The 14,069-nt window shown below is 39.4% G+C and overlaps 1 protein-coding gene across 1 annotated transcript; it reads right to left on the bottom strand.

Moving 5' to 3' along the window:
• Positions 1-5,273: 5,273 nt before the first annotated feature.
• LOC103519620 lies at positions 5,274-11,599 on the bottom strand. Its single transcript, XM_026831066.1, has 4 exons — positions 11,587-11,599; positions 7,609-7,774; positions 6,569-6,676; positions 5,274-5,616 (listed from the first exon to the last, which is right to left on the bottom strand). The coding sequence occupies exons 1-4, from the start codon at positions 11,597-11,599 to the stop codon at positions 5,274-5,276; spliced, it is 630 nt and encodes a 209-aa protein (XP_026686867.1).
• Positions 11,600-14,069: the final 2,470 nt, after the last annotated feature.

Below are 14,069 nucleotides of genomic sequence, written 5' to 3'. Positions count from 1 at the left end.
AAGAGAGAGGGAGAGGGAGAGAGAGAGAGAGAGAGAGAGAGAAAGGGAAAATTGAGGAGAGGTGAACGAAAGAGATTGTGTATGTGTATTTGTGTGTGTGTGAGAGAGGGAGAGAGTGAGAGAAATGGAGGAGAGAGAGAGAGAGAGAGAGAGAGAGAGAGAGAGAGAGAGAGAGAAAAAACGAGAGAAGAAAAAGAGGGAGGGGGGGGGGGGGGGGGGGCTCGGCTCTCCCTAAATACAGCCCTGTCCAAATGAGACATCTCCCGCAGTCTAAACTAACTCCTTCTATTAATAAACCTCCTGGGTTGTTCAATGTTGTCCTTCAATCATTTTCACTTTCCTCACCACTAGGAACTAATTAAAAAGTGTTCTTTTCGTTCTGATCAAAAACTTACTCAATGATTTTTCCCTGTAAGATTATACCTTTTCCTTTCCACTCTGATTTTAAGTTCTTATCAATCTAGTCACTTATTTTACTTTGAATAACATTCAGATTTTTTCTTTCCTTATCCTATAAGAAAAAAAGTAATGTATTCGGTCATTTTGTTTACTATTTTTATTTTGTTGACTTGATTTTTATTTTATTGATAATATTGATTCCCTGCCCCTTTTTTTACTAGGCTTAATATTGTACTTACTAGAATTTCCTTGTACTTTTGTCTATGTATTTCTAACGTTAGTCTTACTATTAGCATCTCAAAGATTAATATTCGAAGAATTGTATTATTTGCAGTATTAAATTGAACAATTTTATACACTGAGAAGGGTTTTTTTTCCAACGTTTTTCTCTCTTACTAGTATGGTAGATTGTTTGGTATCAAATGCTGCTAATTAACTATCAGGTCTCATTCCTGTATTGAAGTTAGTTGCTAACAAATGTTATCCTTAACAGATAAGGTTCGTTCTCGGAACGGCTGGCTTTCTTCTAGCTTTACTAGTATGGTAGATTGTTTGGTATCAAATGCTGCTAATTAACTATCAGGTCACATTCCTGTATTGAAGTTAGTTGCTAAGCTAACAAATTTAATGTTATCCTTAACAGATAAGGTTCGTTCTCGGAACGGCTGGCTTTCTTCTAGCCTGTCTTCCTTCTCTCTTCGATTTTGGGACGATAAGACTTCCTTTGAGTCCATTGTTAGGTACAGTAAAAAAAGTAGTAGTAATAAAAGACACCAGATATTTTGAATACCATATCACATTATATATTTCAAATAAATATGAATACGACTGTGTTTAATTAAAATGTCTCCGTTACTGAAAAGTGGTTACATTTTTGAAGCAAGCTGATTGGTGCATACTTGCAAGATAGCCCAATTAATTGTTAGGTACAGTAAAAAAAGTAGTAGTAATAAAAGACACCAGATATTTTGAATACCATATCACATTATATATTTCAAATAAATATTAATACGACTGTGTTTAAATAAAATGTCTCCGTTACGGAAAAGTGGTTACATTTTTGAAGCAAGCTGATTGGTGCAAACTTGCTGGATAGCCCAATTAGGATCGAGAAAAAATATAAACACTTTTCCGCACCGGAGACTTAAACGTAACCTAAATTATAAATAAAATATAAATTAAAATCAATACCTAGGGGAAAATCGGAAAATGAAAACAGATAGCTTTTTTTGTTTTACATTTTCATTTTCCCCTATTGATTTTAATTTGTTTTACCAAGTGTTGTGTACACCCTTGAAAGTTCTAACTTTTTAATAAATTAAAACTATAGGTACATAGATACTTAAATGAGGAATAAATAAATAGTTATGGTGATGAATTACACTGACCTACAAAATGAAATGACCAGCGAGTTGCAATTGCAACTTGAGCTTGCAGATAAAAGCGTGCAAGAGTTCTAACTTTTTAATAAATTAAAACTATAGGTACATAGATACTTAAATGAGGAATAAATAAATAGTTATGGTGATGAATTACACTGGCCTACAAAATGAAATGACCACCGAGTTGCAATTGCAACTTGAGCTAAAAGCGTGCAAGCTTGCATTTAACCCCCGAATGGATAAAAGTAAGGCTTGTCTTTTCGCTTAATGCTGTCCAATTAGAGGAACGTAGGAATATCTTGGGACTGATGTACATTTTATGGCCGTCGATCGATGTGGACTGAAGCGTCCACACTGCCTCGACAATATGGATTCACCACGTCTAAGCAAGCCCCCGAATGGATAAAAGTAAGGCTTGTCTTTTCGCTTAATGCTGTCCAATTAGAGGAACGTAGGAATATCTTGGGACTGATGAACATTTTATGTCCATCTAAAGGTGTGTCCACACATAGTTGGCCGGCCGTCGATCGATGTGGACTGAACCGTCCACACTGCCTCGACAATATGGATTCACCACCTCGATCGACGACCGGTCGACTATGTTTGGACACACCTTAAAAATCGTTCTTCAAAATCGTCGGAATCGGGAAAAACGGGGCGATATGAACCACTGCACCGTTTCTTTAATCTACACACAGTTTTCTGACGTTCCATTTTGCCCAAAATCCTCCTACACATTTGATCATAAAAACCTTTTCGAAACGGTCTTATTCGGGGAAAGTGGGGCGATATGAACCGCTGCACCGTTTCTCTAATCTACAGCTACACACATAGCATTCCAACAGCCTAAATCAGGGGAAGTAACCCAATAATAGAGTTCTTCACCTCAAACTTGTGGCACCCTGTCACCATTTTTTTCTCAGTGCGCCTGTACTAAACCATAGGAAAAAGAGGGAAAACGAGCTTCAGAAGATAAGAAATTCAGCCAGAATAGTCAGCTTGGTTGGCAACGCGTCTGCCTTGCAAGCTCTAGTACACACGGTTTTCTGAACGTTCCATTGTGCCCCAAATCCCCCTACAAACAGCATAAAAACTTTTTAAAGACGGCTTTTTGGGGAAAGCAATCAAGACTGCAACACACTGACGCAATATTTGACATTTGACAGACACGGAAAGTAAGCAAGTAGGGAGAAGCGGGTTGGATGACTCCCCGAACCACTGGTGCAGTGGTTTCTCTAATCCACACACAGTTTTCTGAACGTTCCGTAGGCCTAGGCCATGGGTCCGATTCCCGCCCGAGGCGGATATCATCCTGAACGGATATAAGGTTCGTTCTCGGAACGGCTGTCTTTCTCCTAACCTATCTTCCTTCTCCCTTTGCTTTCGGGACGATAAGACCTTAGCAGTTACAGTTCCCTCTATCCAACCTCTTTAAAAAATAATAATAAAGAACGTTCCGTTTTGCCCGAAATCCTCGTTGGTCAGGTGACTGCCTCCGACTCGGTTGGTACCATCGTTCAGTTTGAGGGATTTGTCCACAACGAATACATCGCTATCTAGAAGCCGCGTTGAGGACTCTACCCGCTTGTTCCACTCGTCTGAAAGTAGAATAGAATTGGATTTAGAAGAAGGAGGAGAAGAAGAAGGAGAATGAGAAGAAGGAGAAGGAGAAGAAGAAGGAGAAGGAGAAGAAGAAGAAGAAGTAGAAGAAAGTTTCATACAAATTACCTTTTAAACCCTAGTCCTTCCTACTGAAGAGGTACCCAGGTACCCTCAGCGACTTTGAACGCCTTCTGATTTGTCCACAACGAATACATCGCTATCTAGAAGCCGCGTTGAGGACTCTACCCGCTTGTTCCACTCATCTGAAAGCAAGAGTAGAAATTATTGTTAATTTAGAATCATAGGTACCCAAAAAATTTAACTACAGAATTGCTTACCTTATTTTATATGACTAAGAACGATAGTCATATAAAATAATGTAAAAATTAAGTAAGTAGAATTAGGATGAATTTAAAAAAATGTTTCTGCATATGCACAGAAACGAGTTTTTGTCAAATAACGTTAAAGAGTTCAGTTAACAAGACGCTAAATTTGGTTGCAAAAACTCTCTATTATATATTACTCGATTTGTCCACAACGAATACATCGCTATCTAGAAGCCGCGTTGAGGACTCTACCCGCTTGTTCCACTCATCTGAAAGCAAGAGTAGAATTATTGTTAATTTAGAATCATATCCAAAAAATTTACAGAATTGCTTACCTTATTTTATATGACTAAGAACGATAGTCATATAAAATAATGTAGAAATTAAGTAAGTAGAATTAGGATGAATTTAAAAAAATGTTTCTGCATATGCACAGAAACGAGTTTTTGTCAAATAACGTTAAAGAGTTCAGTTAACAAGACGCTAATTTTGGTTGCAAAAACTCTCTATTATATAGGTATTACTCTCTAAAATGATGGGGAAAACTTGGACCTCACTGCGACCTGCGTTCGGTCAATGACAAAGGTAGAAACACACTACCATCACGTCACGTCACGTCACGTGAACTCATGGGGAGTCGGAAAAATGTTCAAAGTTTCCCCATAATATTGTAGGTAATCCCGTTCAGGACAGCTACACCTTTAGTGTCTTACTTTTCATTTGTTCCAAGTCACCCCCGGTTCCTCCTAGTTGTGTTGGTAGAATGTCGCCGGGAATCACATCCTGGAGATCCTTGACACTTTTGTGAACCAACACCTGAGGAGGAGAAGAAAATTAGCAAAGGTTATAGGCCAGGGTTGTCCAACCTTTGCGCACCCGAGGGCCACAAGAGACCAAGGTAGAGAGATGGCGGGCCGCAAAGTTAAATATTCAACTCACAGGTGGGGCCTTCTACACGGGCCTTTGCGGGCTTTCGCGGGCCGCAGAAATGAACTCGCGGGCCGCGGGTTGGACAACCCTGTTATAGGCCATTCCCACTTTTGAGATTCATCCGATTTTTTTCCGCATGTCCTTGTCTAAACGAGAGTGTTTTTACTACATGCGACACGATTTTTTTCCCGAACGACAAGTGGAAACGACCCAAGGCGGGCGGCAATACCTTATGGGGGAAGGTAACAAATTCACTCCCGCCTTTTTTTTTTTTTTTAGATTATATCATGTCGATTCTGTCTGGCTGGGGACGACAGGGATTAGACCAGCTTAGTCTGGCTAGGAGACTATAAACAGGGAGTAGACCAGCTTAGTCTGGCTAGTAGACAAACAGGGAGTATTCCAGTCTGAATTTCCCTTCCTAAAGAATTAGCAAAGGTTGAGTGCGAAGGGCATCCACTCGTAAAATTGGTAGCCAAACCCAAATGTGAGCCCATAGCAATCACCCTAGTTAGGGCTGATTGAGAGGCTGGCGAAAAACGCCGACCCGGGAAAAAAGAGGTGGCGGTCAAGCGGTTTAGTGAGTCATTTCGCACTACTTTCCCCGAATCAAATAGTTTTTTTCTTCAGTTACCTATGTCGATTGACGTCGTTTTTCGACGGCGTAACTTACGTCGGCGTAGTTCATGATCTCGCGGACCTGCAACAGATCGACCTGCGGGAGGTACACCTGATTAGGTCCGCCTGTCAGGTCTACCTGATACCTGATGAGCCCTGGCCTTAGACGTGTTTTAGGTGAGGTATATTTAAGTCGTTTTTCGGCGTAACTTACGTCGGCGTAGTTCATGATCTTGCGGACCTGCAGCAGGTCGACCTGGGATAGATGGCCGAGCTTGAAGTTGGCCAAATCCAGTATGGAGTGAAAGCCGAAAAATTCGGTGGCATGTTTAATGTGGTAGTCCAGGACGACTCGGAACCTAAAAAAAAAAGTTAATTACCTACAATTAAAAACGATCAACGTGAACAATTTTCTCTCTCCATAATAATAATACCTACTATTCAAAATTTTAGTGACTACAGAAAAATAAAAAATGCTTGGAAAACTGTAAAAGATTACTTGAGACGAAAAGAAGATAAAAAAAAAAAAAAAAAAAAAAATAGTTAATTACAATTCAAAACGAGCAACACGAACAATTTTCTCTCACCATAATAATAATACCTACTATTCAAAATTTTAGTGAATACAGAAAAATAAAAAATGCTTGGAAAACTGTACCTAAAAGATTACTTGAGACACAGACAGACAGACACACACACGGACCAATGGCTGAAACTTTGGATTTAGGCTCTAGGGACCTCAAAACGTGTTTTGACACAAAAAACTCACCATCGAAAATTTGACCCGATAACATTACTTTCCTTCCTATAGGATAAGGAAAGTAAAAATCGTCTGATGCTAATCAAAATTTTTAAATAATCGTAATGGAAACGTAATTAAAATAAACTTAATTTAAATTAGATTAATTAATCATTTAATAGCTATACGAATTACGGAATGATCATAAAATGTTTTAGCCTAGTAAGTAGCTATCTGGAGGTAAGTACCTACTTACCTAATATCTACGTCTAATACCTACTTATTTTGCACATTATATTGAATTTTTATTAGGGAACTAATAAAAATTATACTCTATTCTATGTTTTTTGCGACAAAAGAACAAAAAGAATAGCATAAAAAGAAAATTTCATGAGAAGGAAGAAGATCTAATAATGCCATTAGACCTGAGCTCTGAGCTGTTTCCTCTTCAGTCGACACAAAACTTGAGCTATTTTGCAAAAGTTTTAAACGAGGAGGATTCAGCTCAAGGTTTATAAATTGAGCTTGTGAAAGAATTGTTAGATGAAATAAAAAATAAAATAAATAAATACCTCTGGATGAGATAGATGGGATCGAAAGTGGACGGGTCAGAACTGTTGAAGGACCAGTAGAACACCATACGATGGTCCGGAGTCAGGTGTGGAAATGTGATCACCGTCCTAGAACAGTACAATTGGAGAGATGACGTTAGCTGGTCCGGGCATGTCAGAATTACATTTTTATGAGCCTTGTTGTACATAATGGTTCGGGGTTTGGCAGAACAGACTACTGTAGATTTATCCGCCCCGGGCGGGAATCGAACCCGCGGCCTAGCGCTTACAAGGCAGACGCACTACCAACTAAGCTAACTAGGCTGGCTGCCAACACTTTTGGATACGCAAAACGAAACGGAGTATTTTGTCCAAGAGGGACTTGACGTCTCTGTATGCTAAGGTTTTTAGTAACGGGGGATTTTACCCTCCCAATTCGGCGACAAGCCACCGGCCTCCCTACATTAACCTCAGCCCAAATAGAAAACTCCGAAGAGGGTGTGTCGGTCGACGGGGAGGTCCTCCTATTTTAGTAGATTTAATAAAATAGAATATACCTTGTTTATACTACCAGCATAGGACTGAAAAGTCCCTTTACTCTCGCAGTCTAAACAAGGTCTTATAAAGTTGATTGGTAATAACATTACATTTTATGGAACAATAATCAAGACCTGTTTAATTATTTATTTATTTATTTAAATTTAAGCTTTTTTTTTACTTACTATACTTAAATTTAAATAAATTTAAACAACACAATCATACCTACTTGTGCAGTTACTGACACGGCCTAAAGCTGTACCCTCCCCCAGCACGGCACAAAACCTTGCCTCCTCGTAAAAAATCTGGGGGGGACCTGGACCCCCCCTGGTGTATCCGTCCATGCACGGGGAGGTGCTCCTATTTTAGTAGATTTAAAAAACACAATCATACCTATGCCGTTACTGACACGGCCTAAAGCTGTACCCTCCCCCAGCACGGTATAAACCTTGCCCCCTCGTACAAAATCTGGGGGGACCTGGACCCCCCCTGGTGTATCCGCCCATGGACTCGACTATACTTACACTGCATTGTAGAAGTCCTTATACATGGAGGCTTTGATAAGTTGATCATCAAACAGTTGCGGAAAATCCGTCCTGGCGTACATGTAATTCTCGATGCTCGTTTTAACACGTTCGATGCTGTTCTTGGTGGCGATCAGGAGGTGTTGAATCCAGAGCTTGATTTCGTCTGAAAGCGAGAAAGAGGGATGTCAGTGGCAGTGGGTGTGTTGAAAATCGATTGTAGTAGGGAGATATTTTAACTTTAGCATTAGCCGTATTTTCCTTTCGCAATATCCCCTTTTCTGAAGCTTGTTTCCCCTCTTTTGGCGTGTTAGCGCCTGTACTAAACCATAGGAAAAAGAGGGAAAACGAGCTTCAGAAGATGAGAAATTCAGCCAGACTAGTCAGCTTGGCTGGCAGCGCGTCTGCCTTGCAAGCTCTAGGCCATGGGTCCGATTCCCGCCCGAGGCGGATATCATCCTGAACGGATAAGGTTCGTTCTCGGAACGGCTGTCTTTCTCCTAACCTGTTTTCCTTCTCCCTTTGCTTTCGGGACGATAAGACTTTAGCAGTTACAGTTCCCTCTATCCAACCTCTTAAAAAAAAAAAATAATAATAAAAAGCCAGTCTCGTTAGCTTGGCTGGTAGCGCGTCTGTCTTGTAAGCGCTAGGCCGCCGGTTCGATTCCCGTCCGTTTTCTCTTCGATTTCGAAACGATAAGACCTTAGTAGTTACAGTTCCCTCTGTCAAACCTTGAAATAAAACATTTTTGACGGCGTCCAGAGACTACGCTTCCGAGAAACGAGAGGCCTTATACCTACTCGGAAAACTACAAAACATCTACCTCGGTGGTGTAGTGGTCAAGATGCTCGCCTGGTAAACAGGAGGGCGCTGATGACAAATATTCTTCATTGAACTTGAAAAATAATGATATGCCGTTACAAGTTTATTCATGTGCTGAACTTGAAGAGAAATGGAAGCAAAAGAGCCTTCACGGAAGATATAAATCACAACTAGATGATAAGATTCGTATAAGCTTAACCCATCCCCTGGGGCAAATTGCCCCAACACCTAAGCCTCAGAGTGGGCTTTTTGTGTATGGAGTTAAGCTTAGTCTGGCTAGGAGACAAACAGGGAGTATACCAGCCTGAATTTCCCTTCCTAAAGAACTAGCAAAGGTTGAGTGCGACGGGCATCCAGTCGTAAAATTTGTAGCCAAAACCAAATGTCAGCCCATAGCAATCACCCTAGTTAGGGCTGATTGAGAGGCTGGCGAAAAACGCCGACCCGTCTAAACACGGGAAAAGAAGAAGAAGAAGAAGAAGAAGAAGAAGAAGAAAAGAAGAGGTGGCGGTCAAGCGGTTTAGTGAGTCATTTCGCACTACTTTCCCCGAATCAAATAGTTGTTTTCTTCAGTTACCTATGTGGTTGACGTAGTTTTTCGACGGCGTAACTTACGTCGGCGTATAATTATTATTATTATTATTATTATTATTACTATTATTATTAGATATTATTGTTACAAAACATCTCATATTTATGTACCTACTTGGCTGTAGGTATGTATGTATAGATTGTCACGCCAGGTTGGTTTGACCACACGCAATATTTCGCAGGTGTTGCTTCCTTGGTGACAAAACTACGACAGTTCACGTGATTTTACCTTGACAAGGCTCCAAAATCAATTAAACCTACTCGATAATGTGTCATTTGTCTACTGGCAAGTCAACATGTATCTGAGATTCTAGGAATCTAGGCAAACAATGCGATTTATTTGTCAAATACCTGCCTCATATACTGGGCCAGGTCACTGGGAAACTTTTGCTATGAGGTTTACACAGCCTAGTTAGGTACTTAGCTTCGACAGCAGAGCGCCTGCCTTGTAAGCCAGTTCCGATATTCTCGGTACAATACACAAATTATATCAAAACTCTGTTCCGTGTTGATTTATGCCGGGCGTCTCTTCAAACTATTGACGTAGGTTTTTTTTTTTTTAAGAGGTTTGACAGAGGGAACTGTAACTGCTATGGTCTTATCGTCCCGAAATCGAAGAGAGAAGGAAGACAGGATAGGAGAAAGCCAGCCGTTCCGAGAACGAACATTATCCCATCCGGATAAAATCCGCCCCGGGCGGGAATCGAACCCGCGGCCTAGCGCTTACAAGGCAGACGCACTACCAACTAAGCTAACTAGGCTGATGGCTAACACAAATTCTTTTAGCTTAGTTAGCTTTGAAGTCGAAGGTAGGCAAGCCCACCTATAGTTAGCTTGGAATCTTGGAGGGTTTACCTTGTCAGCGCTAACTCCGCCGGGGCGAAATTTATCCTAATCAGATCAGGATCATTCTCGGAACACCTAGCTTTCTCTTATGCTGTCGTCCTTATCTTTTCTTTTTCAGGACGATACATTTAGTACTTAGTAGGCACATTTCCCTATATCCTTAATAGTAGTAGGTACATTTCCCTATATCAAAATAATATCATAAAAAAAAACTCACTTTGTGAATTGCGGATTGATACATCCTGTAGGATGAGTCAACAATTTAATAGCTAAACAATTTCATTTCATTGATATCCACAATATTATATATCTACCTACCTTTATTCTTTTTGTTCTTGTACCTATTGTCTTGTTTATTGACAATGTTTTAATTTCAAATTAACTACATTTTTATAGCCCGTCCTTCCTTTAATATTACGATAGTAATAAAAAAATCTGGTGTGAACATCACACGACTTTCCTTATCCTATTGAATGACGCTTATTTGAGTGTTCTTTTACCCTAACTTTTACAATATCTCTAACCTTTTTGTCGCTATAGCTGAAAACCGCCAAAAAACGGTCGAAATCTGTCCAAAAGCCGCCAAGCGCAGCAACCATCTCAACCAAACGTTTTGAGTTGCATCCTCGTCACATTTGTGAACTACATTCAAAATTTCAAGTCTCTAGCTTATACCGTTCCCGAGATAATGTTAAATTACACCGAAAACCGCCAAAAAGCGGTAAAATGCCGCCAAGCGTTGCACCGGTCTTAACCAAAAGTTTCGTGTCGCATCCTTGTCGCATTTGAAAGATAGGATCTAGCACTCTGGCTAGACCGTGCAGTGATAAATTTTCCTAGCGGACACACACGTTCAGTTTTGCATGACAGACATAAGCCCATCGGGCAAAATTGAACATAAGTGATGCCCGGCCTTATAACAAAATCAGAATCTTTTAACTTTCATCAGGTTCCAGGTTAGTTAGCTTGGAGGGTACCTTATGCTGTCCAAGCTAGGAAATATTTTTCTCGCTATACTTTTTACAATTGCCAGTCCTTGTGCTTATGAAACCAATCTCAAAATAATAAAGGAATTTAACTAAAAATGAGAGCAATAGGATTTGTCTCATTTTTTTTTCTCCTCATCAAAAAGTTTTCTGACGTTCAAATAATGAGAGGAAAAGCTGCAAGCTCAGGGAGTTTTGACTTTATATCGAGAAAAGTCACGTGTTATAGCATTTTCATTGTTTTAACTATATCTATGTACCAGAGTAGGTACCTATATTTGGAAAGTATCAAAAGTTTGTAATAACGCCTCCCACGCTTACGACATTTCATGAAAGTGACATTTCAAGAGAGTGTTACTATCATTTCACCTATAATTTATTTTATTTATGTAGAGCCTTTTTACTGTTTTCCTTATTATCCTATAAAGTAATTTCTTCCTCTTTCAGACTCTTCCTTTTCGCAATTGAAGATTTTAGTGGGAGTAGATTTCTATCTTTTTCCAGCTTTCTTTTAAGTTAACAGGATTCTCCTTAAGTGAGCTCCTCCACCCAACCACTAGAACTTCGTTTATTTACTGTATGGAATAACTGATAGAAGTCAGGTTTCTACTTCCTTCCTACTTTGTTTCTAAGGCAATACTAGAAGAGACAAACATAGCGGGAGTAGATTTACGTGATTAACTGATCAGTAAATTCCACTTTTACTTGGATATCATAAATCATAATCCAATACCTTTACAATGCATGATTTCTAAAACTCCAAGCTCAATATCACCAGACCCTTAGTAGTTACAGTTCCCTCTGTCAAACCTTGAAATAAAACATTTGACGGCGTCCAGAGACTTACGCTTCCGAGAAACGAGAGGCCCTATACCTACTCGGAAAACTACAAAACATCTACCTCGGTGGTGTAGTGGTCAAGGCGCTCGCCTGGTAAATAGGAGGGCGTCAGCTGGCGTGGGTTCAATCCCAGCCGAGGTATGGAATTTTATCCTCAATATAATTTGAGAATTTGACCACAATAATAGTATATGTATAGTAGCCCAATGCTGGAGTAAAGGGACTTTTCAGTCCTATGCGAGCAATATAAATAAGCACTATTAGTATTATTATTATTATTATTATTGTTACAAAACATCTCATGTTTATGTACCTACTTGGCTGTAGGTATAGGTAGGTATGTATGTAGATTGTCACGCTAGGTTGATTTGACCACACGCAATATTTCGCAGGTGTTGCTTCCTTGGTGACAAAACTACGACAGTTCATGTGATTTTACCTTGACAAGGCTCCAAAATCAATTAAACCTACTCGACTCGATAATGTGTCATTTGTCTACTGGCAAGTCAACATGTATAATAGTCACCATGTACCCATCTGAGATTCTAGGAATCCAGGCAAACAATGCGATTTATTTGTCAAATACCTGTCTCATATACTGGGCCAGGTCACTGGGAAACTTTTGCTATGAGGTTTACACAGCCTAGTTAGGTAGTTAGCTTCGACAGCATCACATGTGTTCTCTAGCTATTTCAGCATATGTGGAGTATTATGAAATCATTCTGATAACGAAGCAGTAGTCAAAGTTAATGAGAATTCATAGTCCACCTCCTAACAGTCCTAACCTCATTATCTTGACACTCGATACCTCGTTTAGAGAACTTCCATTTAGCATGGAATACACCAATAAACCACATACAACAGTGTATGAAATAACTTACAACACATGAGTTTATAAACAGTTGTGCATATCATGTGGTTAGATAGCTTATAGTCAGCAGTTCAGAGTTTATAAATCTTTAGGATCTTGCTCATGGTGGCAACATATTGGCCTACGAGAAATATTCTAATGCAACAGAGGACATAGTTTTGAAGTAATTAGAGTCTTACAAGAGGCTTACAGTCTGTTATTTACAATGTGTATGACATTACAAAAACTTACGTGAGGTGAAAGCTTCCAAATTCCAAGATGAGGAATTCTGTGTTAACAAATGCTCGTCACAAATGTTGCTCCTAGATTAATACGTACCTTTATAACCTGACTTTAACTCGAACCACCAACTTCCATTCTCTACTGAGGTTGGTAAGATTGGTTCCAACTCACTTCAATTATAGATGTCATGAGTGTGGAGTAGTTCTTGGGACAGGGCCCTGCTTCACGCATCAAAACAGCACTATGTAAATATGTATTTTGCTAGAACGGCAGTATTGTTTTATTCGAATATTATACCGGTGTCGTTTATTCAGCGTACTTCCTTTTGGTCTCAATGATGCGGTGCTCGCAGATTTATATTTCCGCTAAAACTACCTCAACCAAGACAATGACAACAACCAAGACAACCAAGACAAAGATAATAGTAGATACCTACATACCTACCTCAATGTAGAATTCCTTTTGGTCTCAATGATGCGGTGCTCGCAGATTTATATTTCCGCTAAAACTACCTCAACCAAGAATCAATGACTAGATAATAGTACGAGTAGATAGCTAGATACCTACCTCAATGTAGAATTAAAGAGGTTCCTTTTGGTCTCAATGATGCGGTGCTCGCAGATTTATATTTCCGCTAAAACTACCTCAACCAAGAATCAATGACTAGATAATAGTAGATAGCTAGATACCTACCTCAATGTAGAATTAAAGAGAATCTAGCACTCTGGCTAGACCGTGCAGTGATAAATTTTCCTAGCGGACACACACGTTCAGTTTTGCATGACAGACATAAGCCCATCAGGCAAAATTGAACATAAGTGATGCCCGGCCTTAATAACAAAATCAGAATCTTTTAACTTTCATCAGGTGCCAGGTTAGTTAGCTTGGAGAGTACCTTATGCTGTCCAAGCTGAACTTAATTTAAATTAGATTAATTAATCATTTAATAGCTATACGAATTACGGAATGATCATAAAATGTTTTAGCCTAGTAAGTAGCTACCTGTAGGTAGGTACTTAATATCTACGTCTATAATACCTACTTATTTTGCACATTACCTATATTGAATTTTTATTTTTTTATTAGTTTCCTACAACTAAATCCATTATACTCTATTCTATGTCAGATTCTAGAAGATTCTAGGTATTATTCTTGAGCAAACAATCGGTGAACCGTGATTTCTAGTTCTGTGTAGAATTTAGAACTTTAATACAAGGTTCTGGGTTCGATGAACAATAAGAAGAAATCCTCGTATTTCGATTGCAATACTCCTACATACCTGC

This window comes from Diaphorina citri, unplaced genomic scaffold (assembly GCF_000475195.1).
Source record: "Diaphorina citri unplaced genomic scaffold, Diaci psyllid genome assembly version 1.1 scaffold2839, whole genome shotgun sequence".
NCBI lineage: Eukaryota > Metazoa > Arthropoda > Insecta > Hemiptera > Psyllidae > Diaphorina > Diaphorina citri.
The sequence above is the reverse complement of the archived record's forward strand: the minus strand, read 5'-3'. Positions and strand labels throughout refer to the sequence as shown.